The 19,343-nt window shown below is 33.0% G+C and overlaps 1 protein-coding gene across 4 annotated transcripts in view; it reads right to left on the minus strand.

The window, feature by feature from the left end:
• LRP1B (LDL receptor related protein 1B) overlaps positions 1–19,343 on the minus strand; it is a 1,824,802-nt gene that overhangs the window by 239,531 nt on the left and 1,565,928 nt on the right. For all 4 annotated transcript variants that reach the window (XM_070581263.1, XM_070581262.1, XM_070581261.1 and 1 more), the window contains 5 exons: positions 18,523–18,645; positions 14,933–15,073; positions 13,372–13,559; positions 7,751–7,934; positions 3,766–3,851 (listed from right to left, as the gene is read on the minus strand). In XM_070581263.1, coding sequence (XP_070437364.1) covers positions 3,766–3,851; positions 7,751–7,934; positions 13,372–13,559; positions 14,933–15,073; positions 18,523–18,645 — 722 coding nt within the window. The remainder of the gene's footprint in view (positions 1–3,765; positions 3,852–7,750; positions 7,935–13,371; positions 13,560–14,932; positions 15,074–18,522; positions 18,646–19,343) is intronic.

A 19,343-nucleotide genomic window follows, 5' to 3' on the forward strand; every position in this document is an offset into this window, starting at 1 on the left:
GGATAAATTAGAGCTTTATAGGGGAAAGGTAGAGAGAAATTTGTCTCTTACTTTGGCAAAGATTTACCCACAATCCCCTGTCATGGAAGAATTATCCTATTCCTTTCTTTACAATAATCAATTTAGATAATGAAAATCCAATGCCAAATTTAGCAAGTCAACCACAATAAATTAAAGCTGTGAATGCAGAGGAATTGAAGTCCTGAATTCTGACATATCTATCAAGCCAAGCTGGTCATTTTTCTACAGCTTTTCCCTTAATCCCCACAGAAAACAGTGCAATTCCCTCTTTGCAGAATCATACAAAAGGAACATTAAAACAGCCAAGGACATGGTCAAAATACTGTCTAAAAACTAGAGTCATCCCAGTGGTTTCAGAGCTGAAAATCGGTTTCATCAAAATCCTATTTGCTTCTTTCATTTCTATAGCTGAAGATTTGCACCCTTTGGTTCAAGATGACTAATTTAGGAAACTGTGTTTTCTTTCTCTATACAATTTTACTGGAATAAAAGGCACTGTTAGAATTGAATTGGATAACATATTGGGAAGCTACTTGATTAATTTTAATTTCTAAAATCCATATTATTAAAGTGCAGTTTCTAAAAGTAGTGTATGAATTTATGTTATAGCTGCCATAGTTACAACTATGTTTTAAAATATATAGGGTAAAAAAATTATACCAGTTGTTATAATTTTATGCTATAAAGCTTCAGGAGATTATTACTGACTACAACAAATGTAATAAAACTCAAGATATTAGGGTAAATTGTTCTTCCTAATCACCTACACACAAAATTCCCAAATAATTAAGGCAAAGATGTTGTCTTTTCATTTATTTTGACTGACAGAGAATATGGATAGATAATTACTTCCATTTTCTACTTTATTTTGCATATGGACACAAAATCTCTGAAGGAGAAAAAAGGTTTCTACTGCATAGAACTCGTTGAAAATTTCTATAACACTATGATGAAATTGTGGCTGAAAATATTCTTGAGAGAAATGATACATTCTTAGCAGACCACAGGGAAAACCAGATGTAAGGCTTGTCTTCAGTTTTTTGGGTCTCTATTTCCTTATTCAGTGGTCACCATTAACAAACACTCTCCAAAGACACAAGTGTTCAGAGTTCTCATGAGCTTTCTCATCTTCCTCACTCCCTCTTCATTTCCATAAATACTACACTAAGAAATTGCCTGACATTTACCCCCATTTAGATACTAGTGATTGGCAATAGTCTAAAATGATACCACCAGGAAAAAAAGTGCTATCTGAAAGTGTGCATTAAAGTGTTTAGGTATAGACTTAAATGATGTATAGAGCAAAAACCCATTTTGTTCCATTAAGAACAATCTCTGATAGCATATTAGTCATGAAAAGCAACAAAAGGAATATCAGCAAAAATATCCTGAGGCACGGAGTTGGAAATAAAGCAAGAAGCTATCATTGAAGCTCTGTTGTAGTTCTTTCATGAAGTCAATAAATATTGTTGCTGCCTGAGTTAAATTTGTGGTTTAGCTGAGCTTATAAATAGGGTAGTCTAAAGAGAGAACTTTCTCTCTTTAAGATAGCACAGTCTAAAAGGAAGAAATGTTAAAAGACGAAACCTAGTAGAGAGAAAATAATCGTGTCCCTGTTCCAGAGACCATAGAAGGAAATCAGCAGCCAGTGCACCTAACTTTGAGGGTATAGAGAGGCTTAGAGAGGATGTGGAGAAATACTCAAGAGAAAGATCATTTTATTTTTTTCTTTTTTCTTTTTTTGGGTTTTTTGGGGTGAGGAAGATTGGCCCTGAGCCAACATCTGTTGCCCATCTTCCTACTTTTTTTTGCTTGAGGAAGATTGTCCCTAAGCTAACGTCTGTGCCAATATTTCCTCTATTTTGTGTGTGGGATGCCACCACAGCATGGCTTGATGAGCGGTGTGTAGGTCCACACTCAGGATCCAAACCCATGAACCTTGGTCTGCCAAAGTGGAGTGCACAAACTTAATCACTACACCACCAGGCCAGCCCCAGGAGATCATTTTCAATATTTTGTAAGTTTGATACAAGCTTAAAATTTAACTGCACAAAAAAAAAGAATTAAATTAAGTTAAATAATGTAGAAAACCATTTTGGAAGCAAAAAATTTTCCATTTTAAAGCAGGTATGTATATTTTAAACTTTCTCCCTAACGATACTTCTCTTATATTATTCACCTCTTAAAGAGATAGTTGTCTAATTCTTATACTTTAAATAGATTTCTGTTGCGTTTTTATAAATAACATGAAAATATCTTACATTTAACCCATCTCCTAAGTTCCAGAATTAGAGAGAAAGGCAGTAGGATACAGCAAATGTTGTGGCACACTCCAAAGTGAAAGGTAAGACTGTAAACCTCACAGACATTCACAAATACGGCAGGTATGCAAGTGGTAAGCACACGGAAAGTTCGAGGACTCCAGTGAATTGCAAGGCGTGGGCTTTATGTCAAAATGGCAGCTGCTACACAGCTTGGATTGTGGCTATTCAGGGATGTGAGCCCAGCAGTGCTACACCTTCCTATGTTTTCATGAGTAGCCAGAAATCTGGATTTTAATGTGAAATTTTCATTTTCGATCTATGACTTAGAAAAAAGCTGGAAAATCAAACTCTGTCAGGAAGAGTCAATATCACATTTGCTAATGAACATTTGCACTTTAGAGTAAATCCTTAAGCAAAATGAATGAAACTCATACTAGCAGTGGAGAAATCCATCAGTAGGTGGCAAACATAATTTTAGTTAAGTAAGTATTCTTTACGGTGCTGAAAATCACCGCATGAATGGCCTTCTTCATCTATGGCTAACACTGGTATAAACATGCTATGGAAACAAGAAATATCGCCATTTTTGGCACATTTGTTCTAGGCAGTGCTTTCACATATTCATGTCACTATTATACAGTATGGGGGCAAAGAGAATTTTGTAGCAGGAAAGACAAAACTAAATCTTTCCAAGGAAGCTATGTCTCCTGACAACTAAAAATATGCTATAACTGTGATTTCTCTAATCCATATAGTAATCACTCTATTTTTAATGATTTGATTTTATGCTATCTCCACTGCAGACTGGAAGAAAAAAGTTGAGATGAGCAATTCACAGTTTTCTATCTTGTCATAAAAATGGAGATCATATCTTTTCATCTTAAATAACATATATGAATAAACTCTGACAATAGGTTCAAGCGTCAAAACAGATGAGTGCAGATTCTCTTAAAGTGGCTGGGTTGAGGGATGAAGAGAGGAAGACTAAAAATATGTGCCTCACAACCTTTTAACCATGACGGGGTTACATCATGCTTTTGCTCCCTTGCTAATTCCAGATTTTAAAGGCAAGGGATCATCAATCTCATTTTATTTCCTGGTTCTATGAGCAGAAACTTGAAGTTCCAGAAAAGGCGTTTATTTTTAAATCCCAAGAGGGAAAAAACCAATTTGGGTAATGCGCAAAATACCTTAAAAGAGAATTTTATGCTTTCTCTAATCTAGTTATGCTTAACATAGTTTTTTCCTTGTGTTCATTATAGTCTGCATCTTTTACTTTCTTTGATATAGTCTGATGTGACAAGTTGGGAGCATCACCTAGACAATTCAAACAAAAAGTTTATGGTAATCTCATATACATACATGCATGTATCCATGAATAAGTGCTTCATCAATTCTAATTGTGAAATATTTCTACAGCTCTAATGTATATCTGAGTGACCATATCAAATATTATGAAATCATCATAAGAATGTCATACCTGTTTTAAAAGTGTGTAGTTGGAGCCATCAGTGCTAATTTTCCTTATCTCATGATGATCAGCAAGAATTAGAAAAGGTTCTTCATCTAAACACCAAGACAAAAAAACATATTAGACATTCAATATTCATGATTTTCAACTCTGCTTAGTTTCAGTTTAGTTTCTGCAGCAATGTAAATTCAAATGCAGTGCCCTCTGGTAGATTAATGGTTAAAAACTCATACTGAGCTCCTCAGTTGATAATTAAATGAAAGGATAGCATATACTCATGCAGTACAGAAATCTAGATGATTCTAAATCCTTCTCTTTCTCTTAATTTTCTTGAACATTAAAATATCTAATTTATTTGAAATTAGTGGAAAATATCTGCTGTTATAAACTGATTTTTAAATTAATTTCAGAAAAGGATAATCTACACCTATCTAAGAAACCTACAGTACAGCTAAACATTCATATAATCAGAAAATTCTTTATCATCAAATAACCAACTTATATTCTCAGAACAACTTTAGTGAAGGCCAAGAGTGTCATTGCATACATAAACTTTGCTCATCTGTTTGGGGGCTTTTCTTAAATAATTTCTGAACTCCAGGTTCTAGAATCTTTGTCTATTAATTTTACCTTTCCTCATGAGATTTATTTTTTAATCCTTTAATAGTCTTTATTTCCTGCTGATAGTTTGACTAACATGTTTTAGAATCTCATATGTTCTAGAATTTAGGAAAGATAATAATAAGAATATGACCATGCTCCATATATATGAAGATCATATAAATCTTTAGATTCGGTTTTCTGCTCAGAATTTATTTGGAAACAAACTGTATTCTTAAATAAAAGATATTCAGAAAGTTTTGTATAGCATAGTTATTTGAACATATATCTGAGTAATTTAAAGTCAATTTGACTACATTCTTGATTGCTATAATCTTAAATCAATTCAATAAAAATTGTGTTCAAACTCTTTTTAAATATCTTTGTTTCTAAAATGTATTCATATACATAGTTGCCAGGTAAGCAAATATAATGTCAGCAGAAATTAGAAAAAGCAATGAAAAAAGTAGTCATTTTATGTAATTTAATGTGGATGTTATTGTAAATAATTCATTTTACAGAGTTATTGTTCCCTTTGTTTAATTTATGTTCAAAATTATTACTTTTTTCCTCCTTTAGTTTCACCGTAAATATCTAATATGTAGAGTACTATATTTATATTTTAGCATACTGTATGTCAGGGATTAGAAATGTGTGTCGCACATGCTGGACATCCCTTTCCATCAGTGATGGCAGTGTGCTAATCAATGATTCCAGTCTTCCTATTGAGGCTAAACTGAGACGCAGAACCCTACTCGACAGAGTCAGCTGTCAAGTTGAAGGTGCCTTGCCATCTCTGCCAATACAGTTCTACATGAAAAAATATAAAATTAATCAGTCACATTCTACCTCAATACTTAGGCAGTTCTATTCTTTACAACTTAAATGTAAGACCAGAAACCATAAAACTTCTAGAAAAAAACATAGGGAAAAAGTTCCTTGACATATGCCTTGGTAATGACTTTTTGAATATAACACAAAAAGCACAAGCAATAAAGGCAAAAATAAGTAAGTAAGACTATATCAAACTAAAAAGCTTCTGTACAGCATAAGAAAAATCAACATAATTAAAAGATAACCTACAGAATGGGAGAAAATACTTACAAACCATGTATCTGATAAGGGGTTAATATCCAAAATATATAAAGAACTCATACAAATCAATAAACAATCTGATTAAAAACTGGGCAGAGGAAATGAATAGATATTTTTTTCCAAAGAAGACATACAAACGGCCAACAGGTACATGAAAAGATGCTTAACATCACAAATCACAGGAAAAAGCAAATCAAATCACAATGAGATAGTACCCCACATCTGTTAGAATGGCTATCACCAAAAAGACAAGAGATAAGTGTCGGCAAGGATGTGGAAAAAAGGGAACACTTGTGCACTATTGGTGGAAATGTAAATTGGTGCAGCCACTATGGAAACAGTATGGAGGTTCCTCAACAAATTAAAAGTAGAACTACCACATGATCCAGCAATCTCACTTCTGGGTATATATCCAAAGGAAACAAAAACGGAGTATCAAAGATATATCTGCACAGCCATGTTTATTGCAGCATTATTCACAATAGCCAAGGTATGGACACAAACTGTCTGTCAATGGATGAATGGATAAGGAACATGGAATGGAATGGAATATTATTCAACCACGAGGAAGAATAAAATCCTGTCATTTGTGACAACTTGGATGGTACTCAAGGATATTATGCTAAGTGAAATATGTCAGACAGAGAAAGACAAATACTATATGATATCACTTATATGGGGAATCTAAAAATGCCAAACTCATAGAATTGACTGGTGGTTCCCAGGGTCTGAAGAGTGAGGGAAATGGGGAGATGTTGATTAAAGAATATAAACTTTCAGTCAGAAAATAAATAAGCTCTGGGGATCTAATGCACTTCATTGTGATTACAGATAACACTGTACTATATACATGGCTGCTAAGAGAGTAGATCTTAAATGTTCTCACCACAAAAAAGAAATCATAATTATGTGAAGTGATGGGGATATAGCTACCACTACAGTGGTAATCATACTGCAGTATATAAGTGTATCAAATCAACAAGTCCTACACCTTAAAGTTAGACAATGTCATTTGTCAATTATACTTCAGTAACGTTGGGAAAAATCTAGCCTCTCCTTAGCAAAAGATTTCCACTTCAAGAGCATATTTTTTGTATCAAAATTTTTATTAGCTTCTCATTATTATTGCTAATTGGAAACAACTACAGCATGGCTACATGCTATAGCAAGACCCAAATTATAATGATTAGCATTCATCTCCTTTGCACGATTCTCTATGAAAGGTTTAAAGTAATGGAAACATTGAGTAGTTTTTTAGATTTTATCTCTTCTCCTTATTCCATGTCACTAAATGCATGATGTGTCGAACAGTTAGCTGGCCAAAAACAGGTATGTTGGCAAATAAAACAATGAGCTCCAAATAATACACAAATAGATTCATAGATAAATATTCCAAAAAGAAGTAAAAGTGGAATAAAAGTTGAAACAAGTTATTTTTTTCTGCATAATGTGCAAAGTTTTAACCTGTTAAAAAATAATTTTATAATTCCTGTCCCAGGTATTTAGATAAGAAAACATCTAAAGTTTTAAACATTGTCACCAAGATACATATATATGAGAAACAGGTAATGCTATGTAATTCATTATCCTCAAAAATGACATAAGGAGGATAGAGATACCTTATCTACCACTATTTTGCCCATTTTAACATTCATTATTATATATTGCTTTGTATCATTTTAACATGTCTGATTTTCTCCTCTCATGACTTACAATATTTTTTAAGTTATGGGCCATGTTTTACTGAATTTTCTAATTTACGAAGTCAAGCACATTGCTTGAAACAAACAGAAGTTTAATAATATTTGCTGAATCACTGAAAGAATTCAAATAGTTTTACATAACTGATTTATTGTTATTGTTGTCACCATTATTACTATCATCATTGACCTATTGTTCTCCTTGGCATGCATGTATGAATGCGTGTGGTGTAGGAGAGAAGGAAAAACTATTACAACACTGCCACAATGGGCTCTTCAATAGTCTTGGCCAAACCTGTTGCTAAGAACCTGTGATTCAGCAGGAAGCAGTGCTAGAGATAGTTCTTACTTGTGAGCACTCTCAAAAGCTAGAAAACACTAAATAATTCAGAAGACTATAATGCGGTGTTATTACAAACAGAGCAGTTGGTGGACAGCACACAAAATCAGAGTGACAGATTCCCGTATCAAGGTAAGTAGGAAAGAATTTTGATTTCACAGAAACAGCAAAGAGGAGTGAATTCAAAAAGAATGACTATACAATGCAGGATCCATGTGTATAACTGAGGTTGCATCAGTGGACAAGTTCAGTTCGATACCTGAGAGTGATTTGCATCCATTTGGGTTACCAGGTTGTATTTCATATCCATCTGTACAGAGGCACTTGTAGGTCCCGTACGTATTGATGCATTGCTGGCTACACGGAAAGCCCAAAGAGCATTCATCAATGTCTACACATGTTTTACCATCATCCTTCAGCTGGAATCCAGGCCAGCATTTGCACTGGAGAACGAAAAGCAAGCATATTCAATTCATATCATTACCATTGTCCTTTCTCTCTGATACCCCTTTAGCACGATTCAAGCAAGAGAATCATTTAAGAATAGATAATGGCACATCTTGTCCTTTAGCAATTAACCTTTAATAAGAATTACATATGTTATTAAGTAAAGTTAAAAAAGGATTCGCCCAAATATCTTCATTTGATCATCTGAGGTTGGCAAGATTACAAAAGTTAACTGACATCACCAAAACCATGAGGCTAGAGAATGGCAAAGAAAACATAACTAAACTGCCAACTTCTTTTGTTCTTTTTCTATTGCTTTATACTATCTTCTTAAAAGATTTTAACAACCATAAGAATTAACCGTCATGTGGAGCTTGGAAGTTTACTAACATTGTCACAAATATTATTTCACTAGAGCCTTACAGAAATATATGATATGCTTATTATTAGCCTTAGTTAACTGATGAGAAACCTAGAGACACAAAGGTGAAGTTGCCCAGATAAAACCAGTAGGAGAGCTAAGGCTGTTTATAATTTTTAACACCTAGTAAGGCTCAATTAACATTTATCGTCTGCATCTGATTCCATAACGTGACATGTTGATGTTGTCTGGAGAAATAATAATATTAACATAGTTTCCCCACCATAATCAAATCAATTCGTATCATCAAATCTTTTCTTCAGCATCTCTATCGTGTTCCATATGGCCCTCTGATGATGATATGCAATATTTACTAACAGGCATGTCATTTCTGAATACAATGTCACATCATAAATGTCTTTGACTTCCTGAAAACAGTGAGGCACTGTGATTGGCCACTGTTTTCCAGTTCCATATTCAATCCCTGCCAAGTAGAATATGAAAATTATAATTATACAAAATGAACCAATAATTGGCCAGATGGTTATAATCATATTAACCTTTACCAAGACTGTTTAGTGGTCTTTGAATAAAGGAATTTGTGAGTATTGAGTAAGACAATGAGTTAAGAAGGAACTCTAAATTGTTAAGAGTAACTAGTACTCAAGAGTTATTCATAGTAAACATTTTATAATCTAGATCATTTAATTGAGGGTAAAACTGATGACAGAGCTTTGTATCTACTGGGGAAAATGTTAGAGAGACATATGTACATATTAATAAATAGTCAACAAACAATTAATTGAGGGGTAGAATTTTTTTAAGTACAAATTGGAGTTCATTACTTAAGGGGAAGATACATCAACTTCACCTGAAAGTGCTCAAAAGATAAATAAATACCTTTTCCTAAGCCCTTTTACAAGGGTTGAATCCCTTTAAGCTCTTAGCACTTTCATCTTCAACAATTTACACCAATATTTATCTAATAATCCTCAGCAATTATGAGGGGTTTTTTAAAATCTCTAGAACCCCCTAGCAAGCCAGCAAATCAAAGCAAAAGCCTCAGCTTGATTTCCCAAACTCTTTTCATCATCTCTTAGTCTATGACCAAGTTACTTTCTTGAGAAGACTCATCCTGCTACCTGATTTAGGAAGTCAGAGGAATTGTTGCTTCGCTATGGGAAAAGAAAATGAGATGCTTAATGTCACCGAAGAGTACACTTAAAAGTGGTTAAAATGGTAAATTTTGTATCACATGTATTTTACTACAATTCTTTAAAATAAATAATTTTTTTTTAAAATAAGAAACTGACTGGAAATAAGAAGGCATCACTGAAAAGGACTAGAAATTAATTATGTGATTGGGAAGCCAGAAGACTTATAGGCAGACACCAGGCAGTGTTGTATCAAGGGGCACTTTAGGACAAGTGAAAGGAAATTTTGTAGAATGTGTCGAATTCTTCTCAAAGAGTATTATAAAAAGAAATAGTGTACCAATTTTAATTTCTGATTTCTGAAAATCACTTTGAATGGCTAATGTCAGGCTTATAGAACTACTACTATAGCAAATATATGACTTGGATAAAAACACATTTATGGAAAATTAATTTCTTGAAAGTAAAGTTAACATCAACTGAATGAAATATACATTTCTATAAGCAAATAAAATTAAGATGTTTAAGGTTTACAGTAAGTTTCTAAAATTGTTTATTGAAAGAGAAGATTTTTAAAAAGATAATTTCCTCCTCAATCCGTTAACCTTGTTTTAACAAAAATAGTTTGGATCCCAAATAATCAAAAGGCGACTGTGGGAAATTCTACTAGCCTAACTTTCATAAATTGAATGAAAGAAAATAATAATCTTTTGCATCTCCAAAGATGAAAGATGAGATTCAACTATATTTAATAGAAAATCACAGCTTAAAAATTTCTCACCTTCATTTAAAAAGAAAGACGATTTTTATGAAAGAGATTTATATGAAAATAGTGTCATGTTAATTTTCCTCATCATCAAAAACTATTTCAAATTTTTTTTATTTATATTAATTTCTATATTGGATAATATAGCTACCGGAAAGAAATGTAGTTCTTCAAACTTTTCCTATCACTTCCAGGAAAATTTCTCTGCAGCATTTTAAGTGATATTTGACAAATATTGAGTATTTTATTTCTAACATGTACATTAAAAATTACTTCTCTCCCAGAAGTGTATTTATTTTTACATGGTAAATTATCCTTCCCATAAAAATAAGATTCTCACTTTAGTAAATGTTATTACTCCCTTTTGAATAGTTTGGATATATTGTATTTGTTTTACAGCAAACGTGCAAATTGCTCACAGTCCATAGGGTCTAAATTTTGCTTTTGTAAGCAATTTTCATCTTATTGTAGAATTTGGAGGAGGCCTTCTTGTCATGTTCTGCTGATATTGTAATGAGAAATAAGTTACTGGATAGTCTTCCCCATTCACTGGAAAAGAGAAACCCATCAACTGAAGTTTTTTCCCCAAATAGACAATGATTTTGTTGTACATAAGCCTTTTTACTGAATTTCCTATCAATAAATTGTCTTAAATAAAACTATATATGTGTGTGTATATATGTGTATATATATAATCTCAGTACAATATGTAAAATATTTGCCTTGAACTTTTGCTTAGATCTTTTATTTATGATTCTAGCCTCGACTCCTTGAATTTTTATACTGATTTTGCTTCCCCCAACATACATTTTATTTTATTCACTAGTTTTGACATGTGTACATATTCAGGAACATTCTTCACAACAGTTCTGTCATATATCACACATATAGACTTTTTGAATGATTAAGTATATTATCTATTTCAACTAGAATTCTCACTTCATTCTCTGCCCCTTCAGAGAAGTGAAAATGAAACACTGATATGTTAATGGTATCAACAAACAAGTATTTCTGTGTGAGGAATCTTACAAAGTAATTAAAATAGTATGAATTAACATGGTTTTCTGAGTGATGTCTATTTCTACCAAAAATAGTTTTCCAAAAATGTATTTCTGGGCACTAAGTACTTCTTGTATGCAGGCATTTAAAAAATATTAAACCTTACCTTTAATGTTATTTCAAAAGGTGACCATGTGATATTCTGTAATTTTTAGATTTTACCACCAAGATTGTTATGACACATTTTAAATACACACAGGATAAACACAAATAGATCTACTTTGAAATTTAAATTTTAGATAGATATAAATATATATTCTATGATATATATATTCTATAGATATATAGACTTATAGAATATATATTATATAGATAGGACTAAAGAATTATTTGTGACTATGACTTAAAATTTTAACCAGTTACCTGTAATAATTCTACATTCCTTGACTTTTCAGGAAACATTTCTATATTAATTATACATGGCACTAATAATATTTTTTGTGCTTCATTGGGTTTCAAAATATTTACTGCCCAAATTAATTAATTGATACATGCTCATCTCATTAAGAGTGTCTTGGCTCACTTGTCTTATTTCCTTTTACCTATAATATAGAGTTTATGAGTAAGTACATGTGTGCTTTAAGTCTGTACGTTTAACCAATTTTTCTTAATACAAGATGGAGTATAAAGCCTTCTTGTATAAATGTAGCTTTCTTGGTATTTCATTTTTTATTTTTATTTTTACACAAGGAGAAATAATTATTACAGTTTTAGGTTATATCTATATACAGTTAAATCTTGATCAATATAATTAAATTAATCATAATACCGGAAATTCAGAGATTAAAAATGGTAAAGTGGTTGTTTAGTTGAATTTACCATTAGAAAGAACTGGCTTGTCATAGAACTTCAAGGTTGGCAGAGAAAATGGACCAACATCTTTGCAATACACAAATTTTTTCTCTAGCATTCTTTGAAGAAAGATATTTAGCCACAACTGAAACACTTTTGGTGGTGAGAAATGAGGCAGCTCATTCCAAGGTAAAAAGTTCTAATCTTAGAACAGCCTTCCTTATATCGAACAGAATCTGCCTCCCAACTCCTAATTCCAACCTTTGAAACAACTCCGAACAGGTTGTGCTATGTATTCCAGTACTTCATATATTTGAATACAGCTAACAAGCCATCTTTGTTTCAGGCAAAATGACTTCCAGAGGTGTGTGTTCCAGACTCCTTATGCTACTGGATGTACAAATTTGTATACATTACAATTTGTCTAGGTTACTCTTAAAAGTGCCACGGCCATAAGAGGGCATAGTACCCCAGATGTGTTCTGATCAGTAGAACAAAAATCTACCCTCTGTAATGGTCCTAGCTGCCATTAGACTGCCTCTATGTTCCACAGGAGCCATGCCCTACAGAGCTATTGCTCACATAAAAACAGCAATTTTCAAATGAATTGCTCTTCCTAAGATTTTCATCACTTATGTAATTAATTTTAACCTAATGCGCAACTTTAATTTCAAAATTTGTTCTTTTGCATCCTCCACTCCAACATCCTTAAACAGATATGTTTTCAAAAGCTATTTCTGTCAACCAGTTTTGTCAGTGAATCACTCTCTTCAGGAAAATGGTACTAACAAAAAGCAGTTAGGATATTAGGCATGATTTAATTTTAGTGTACCCGCACTCAGTGCTAATAATTCATGTGTTCTGGTTTTTTCTTTCTGTTTATACAAAAAATATTAATTCTCCAATGTTGTAGTAAATAAATGATTAGCTCATTTCACTTCAAAGAAATATGGGAGGGAGAATGAGGAAAGAAATGGGAACTTAAGAGTTGCATCTGTATTTATGCAGTTATTAACATAATAGTATCGCCCTAAATAGTGGTCTTCCCTTGCTTATGTTTTTCTTTGTATTCAGCATATACTAAAAACCTTTTTGATCTTTTTGCCTTCCTGAATATATTTTCACAATTTTTATTCCATATTATTACTATAGTTTGCTTATATGGACGCTCTGCATTTAAATAGCTTTACCTAACAATACCATGATGCCTTTTAAGTTTTACAGTTATATTAGATTAAATAGTTTTCATTACCTCAAATTCTAATGTATCATATGATTTGCTATTTTTGGTGAGGACCTACCTTGTAATTGACTGGAAGGTCCTGACAATCTTGAGAACATCCACTGACTTTCTTACTCAAACATTCATTTATATGGCAGTTTCTTTCATCTGAGTCATCACCACAATCATTCTTATTGTCACAAAGACTTCCACTGGGAATGCACCTGCCATTTTTGCACATAAAAAATGAACTGTTGCATGACTGTTCTGGAAAAAGAAAATAAAACAAATGGAACATAAAGGGCATGCCACTGTTTTATACTACAATTGTTGAAAACATTCACAAATATGATAACATCAAAAATTATAGTAAACATATTACATATAAAATGCTTTACATTCAGTGTAATATTTTATACACAAAATGTAGAAAATCAAGGGCAAAGTGTACTTTCATGTTGAACAGTTATTACAAATCTTCCTTTACCATGAAAATTAACAATCAAAATAAGCATCTATAGTAAAATTAATGGAGTATTTCTGTCTTCATCTATATGGTGCAGAATGAGTTCAAAAGGGTAATGAATGTTTGACGGTTCCCTCAAGCCATAGGTCTCTGAGAAATTATATGGCAGTGAAAATTAAGAATCTAGAATGGGTAGATATTCCTAAATTCTTTTTCTTCCTGGAAATATAACATTGACATTTTTAAGCCAGGGCATAAAAAGGACATTTTTGGTGAATAATAGTTATTCCAAATATAGCTATGGAAAGGAATTCAGGTTTTGCAGCTACTCCTAACCAGATGATTTGAACATTACTCGTTATCATACATGATGAAAAGCCTATTAACATGTGAACTACATGAGAAAAAAAGTAATTAGGTTTATTCTCAAATATATGACTATGTATTCAGTCTTTGGAATAATGAAGTGATAAATAGATCAAGTTTGGTTATGCATATATTTCTATTCAAATGATATGAAATTTATTTTATTTTGCCTGGATGAATGATACAGACTTTCTTTCAGTAAATTTCAACTTATTTTATGTTTGAATTTCCAAATGGGTCCATTCAGGGAAATTATCATCACATAAAATAATGTATAAAGAAAATAAGACATGGGCCAGCCTGGTGTCACAGTGGTTAAGTTTGTAAGTTCCGCTTTGGCAGCCCGGGGTTCACCAATTCAGATCTCAAGTGTGGACCTATGCACCGCTTTTCAAGCCATGCTGTGGCAGGAGTCCCACATATAAAGTAGAGGAAGATGGGCACACATGTTAGCTCAGCGCCAGTCTTCCTCAGCAACAAAAAGAGGAGGATGGGTGGCAGATGTTAACTTAGGGCTAATCTTCCTCAAAAAAAAAGAAAGAAGAGACGACTGTTTTTGGAGGGGCAGGGTGACAGATTCATGGGATTCATAGCCTCAAATCTTCATATTTTTGACACAGACTTAAACTTCTAAAACTAATCCCAGAACATTGTTGATTACTGGAATCGTGCATGGTATCACTAGAAACTCTCATGCTTAATTATTTGCATTTCCTTTCATTGAATACAATACTAGACTGAAAATTAGAGTCATGGTTTTGCTATTAAAAAAAATTGGAATAAGCTTGGAATTATATATTTGCTGTACCTGCACTTTTGCACTTTGGGTTTAAAGGTGCTTCATCAGAATGGTCAGGGCAGTCAAAGTCTCCATCACACTGCCATTGAGTATTTAAAAGACATCGTCCATCAGCACAACTAAATTCTTCTGCATTACATTGTCGGTATCCTGGAGACAAAGAAGTAAACATTCTAATTCATCTAACAAATATTCATTACAACTTCATCCCTTAAGGTACACTATATCTAATTAACTACATGGGCTACCCATGCCTCCTAAGGGAAATATTTCTCTTTTCTTTCTGTGATGATGGTTACCCTTGCAAGAGATATTTGTGGTTGGGAAATAAGATTAAGATCCAGAAAATAAAGCTGGAAATAAGGCACTTTCATTGCTTCTAGGTGAGGAAATAAGAATGCAACACTCAAGTAAACCATCTTTGTTCACCTATTATCTACATCCTAAAGATTTCCCTTAAAATGAAAAACAAAATGAAAGCTATTGGAAATTTTTTTCAAGACTAAGTTTGGTTAGGTATAGTACTAGAACATATGGGTGAACTGATTCTGAGTTATGATGATAATTCTCAGAAGCTATGACGCAATGTTTATGTTTGGGAAGCAGCATTCAAAGTGTAAAGAAATTATGAAAATGAGAAAAATTAAAAGCCAATTTATAGAGCAATAAGCACAAAAACTATTGTAATTAGCCTATATACTGATTCTTAGAGGTATTAAAAGCCTTTACTCAAATCACAGTATCAATCCATCAATTGTTATGTTCATATCTATGCCTGTTTGTAAGTAAAATTCAATTGATTTTGAATATTATGAAGTTTTAGATTGGATTTTTTCTAAGTTTGTTAGCAATAAAAACAGCCATTTATATTAGAAACTTTCTGGTAAATCTGGGCAAATATTCTACTTTTGAAGAGAGGGAGTAAGATTTTTATGGCTTAAAAAATAACCAAAATTCCAATAGAAAAAAAGTGTCAATAAAGATTATTTAATTGAGATGTTTATCATATTGAATGGCAAAACTAGATAGTTCCAAAATCCCCCCAGTTTCTTCAGTATTTCTTTCCCCCGTCTCCTTCTTCTCTAGCTCCTCTTTCTCAGTCAACACATATATCAAGTCTCTCCCAGCTCAATAACCATAAAAATCCATCTACAAATACCTCTTAACAACACATTTCTCTTCTTCAGTATACTGCACAATCTTCCTTTCCCTTACTTATCTCCAGTTCATCTTTGATTCATTAACGTCTCATTTCTGCAATATCTACCTTCTGAAATTCCTCGTCAATGTAAAACACCAATTGGCAAATGTCAAATTGAAAGTGTCTCAGACTCCCACTTCACCTCCCTGCAGCATTTGATGTTGTTGACCACGCCACCTTTCCAGAAACAATTCCCTGGTTTAATATCTATAATTCACTCTCCCGGCTTCTTTCTATTGCTTCTGTTGTTCCCTTTTTTCCCTCTTTCTGTACAAAGTCTTCTCCTGTTCCACTGTAATATGTTGTAGGGGAAGCCATACCTTCAATCTTCAGTCTATTATTTTTCCCTTTTCCTTTCTACAGTTTTGGATGTTCTCATTTTTTGTCATAGTTTGAATAGCACCTTTATGCTGATGGCCCCCAAATTAATATTATTTATCCTGATCACACTTCTGGTCTCTAGAACTAAATTTTCAAACACTCACTATACAGTTTCATATGATTGTCTGCTTAACATTTCCTATTCAAAATCTGCAACATTAATTCCTTGTTCCATCTCTCCTCTCCTACACCAACAACATTGACCCTTAACCTCCTCGGTCCTGAAGCTCGTAACATCAACACCATCCACCAAGTCATCCAAGCTAGAAATTATCCTTTATCCTCCATATCTGGCTGTAAGTGAATTCTGACCCATTCTGCATTTTCCATTCCACCTTTTCTGCCCTGGTTCAGAACACATCATTAATCATCAGAACTATTGCAATAACCTCTTAACTAGTTTATTTCCCCCTAATGGCTCCCTGCTTTTTGGCAAAATTTCATCCACTCTGCTGAAAAAGACGGTTCTAAAACATAAATTTGACTGGGGCATTACGTTGTATCAAAATGTGTGCTGGCCACTGGATGCCAAAAGAATCAATACAAATTCTTTAACATTGTATTTCAGACTTTTAAAAATCTAATTTAATTTTAACTTTCTAACTTTAATTTATCTCACAAAAGACTAATTGCTATTTCTTAACTATGTCAATGTACAGGTCTTTGTAAACATATATAGATTTTACTATGTGTCCAGAACTGCTCCACGCACTTTACAAACATTAACACATTTAATTCTCTTAACAGACCTAGGAGTTAAGCAATGTTATTATTTGTTTTTTACAGATGAGAAAATTCAGGTACAGGGAGGTGAAGTAACTTTTCCAAGATCACACAGCCAGTTAGTGGCAGAGCCAGGATTTGCACCCAGGTGATCTGGCTCCAGGTTCTATGCTCTTGACCACCATGTCACACTCTCTAGCATCTAAACATGATTTCCTTTGACTAACATTCCTTGCTTCTATATTTTCGTGCCTCAAGAATTATTCACTCAGCTCTGATTCTGTGTATTGTGATTCTTATTCCCATCTGACAATGTATATTATTGTACTATATTGTATTTCTGATTTTCCTGTTCATAATTTCTTCTAGGGGGATCTTTGTCTTATTCATCTCCATATCAACCAAATATAATGTCTAGCAGAGGGAAGATATTCCATGACACATAACTCTACTTCAGATATTCATCTTGAGTTATGATGTAGCTTTTAAAATACCACATTGAATCCATGATTTAATGGTGAAATGATCATAAAAACTGATATCCACTGATTTCAAAGAGATTCATATCAAAGATCAAGGCTATAGACACTGCATGGGGAGGACAAAAGAGAGCAGTAAATCTACTGCCTTTCATGGGTATATGTGGTTTTCAAGGCTTTTCGTTTTGTATTTATTCATGTATGCTTTGAAATATTTTACAAACATACCAGGATGTCAACTTCAACTGGGAATTTTTAATATGCTGATTTTTATCACAAATGTTATATGTTTGCATATATACTATATATATGATGGTTAGATAAATATATATGTAATGACAAGATAAATTCATGATAATAATATTAAATTTTAACAAATAAATGCGTATGTAAAAAGATAAGGCAAATGGAAAATGTTAGGCATCCAATTTTTCTGATAATTGTGAGTTGTATTCTCTTTTTTCACTCAAATATTTGATTTGACTATAAGATTAAACTTGTCAGCTATATATTGTCTGTAAAGTACAAAGTATTTCAAAGTATTTAAAATCAAAGACATTTTAATAACATTTTTCATTGGGGTTCCTGATAATACACTACAAGTAGGCATGATTTCTAAATAAATGTGTTACTATTCTAGAGCTTAAAGAGATTATATGTGGTGTGTCTGTGTATTACTGAATTTACACGTCTTCAATTACATTAAGAAATGTGTTTCTTTGTTTTTATTATTTATTTACATATTCCTTGAGTCATTTTAAAAAGCTATTACTCGGCCCGAATACCTCCTCCATGAAAAGTTCAGATATACCTACCACATTGCAGAGGCTCGTCAGAGCCATCTCCACAGTCATCATCACGGTCACAAACAAATTGCTTGGGGATGCACACTTTATTAAGGCACATAAAAGCATTGTCATCACATGTATTATTGGGAGCTAAGAAAGACATCACAAAAAGTAAAGTTAGATGAGCACTTGTTCTATCCTCCCCACCTTCGCAGTTTGGAAAATGTAGGCCATTATGCTTAATAATCCACAGTTACTTAGAAAAAGAAAACTTTGCTCAATATTCAATATATCAGATAAATTAATAATATATATTAATATACATGTAGTAGTATATTTGAATATAGGAATACGAATATACATAAAATTCAAAGCTTTAGTATTAATATATTCAACAATTCTAGGCTGACTCTGAAATTTCAGGCCATTTAGCAATCTGTAAGTTTGCTGAAGGGTGAATTCAAGGTTCATATGTGATAAAAAAAAAATCACTCAACTGTAATAATGTGTCTTTCTCTCCTCGTGCCTGTAGCAGTGCTAGTAAAGTGATAAAAACCTCACTTCTTTGTGAAAAACGGACCTGAAAAGACCACCAAGTGCTAATGTTCATGATCGAAGTGAAAGTCAAAAGGGCTGAGAAAGTTATTGTTTTTAAGAAGAAAATAAAACTTTTGGGTGACTTCCAGAGTAGATTGAAATAGGTTCAGATCTATGGTGTGATGAGCCCGACTATAGGTACCACATCAAATTAGGAATATTGATCCATGAAATGGAATATGGCCCCTTTGGAATACTGATCCATGAAAGCAGTGCTCTAGCAAGGATCCTAACCAGTGGGAAAAATGGTT

The sequence above is a fragment of the Equus przewalskii genome, chromosome 17, assembly GCF_037783145.1.
Source record: "Equus przewalskii isolate Varuska chromosome 17, EquPr2, whole genome shotgun sequence".
Lineage (NCBI taxonomy): Eukaryota > Metazoa > Chordata > Mammalia > Perissodactyla > Equidae > Equus > Equus przewalskii.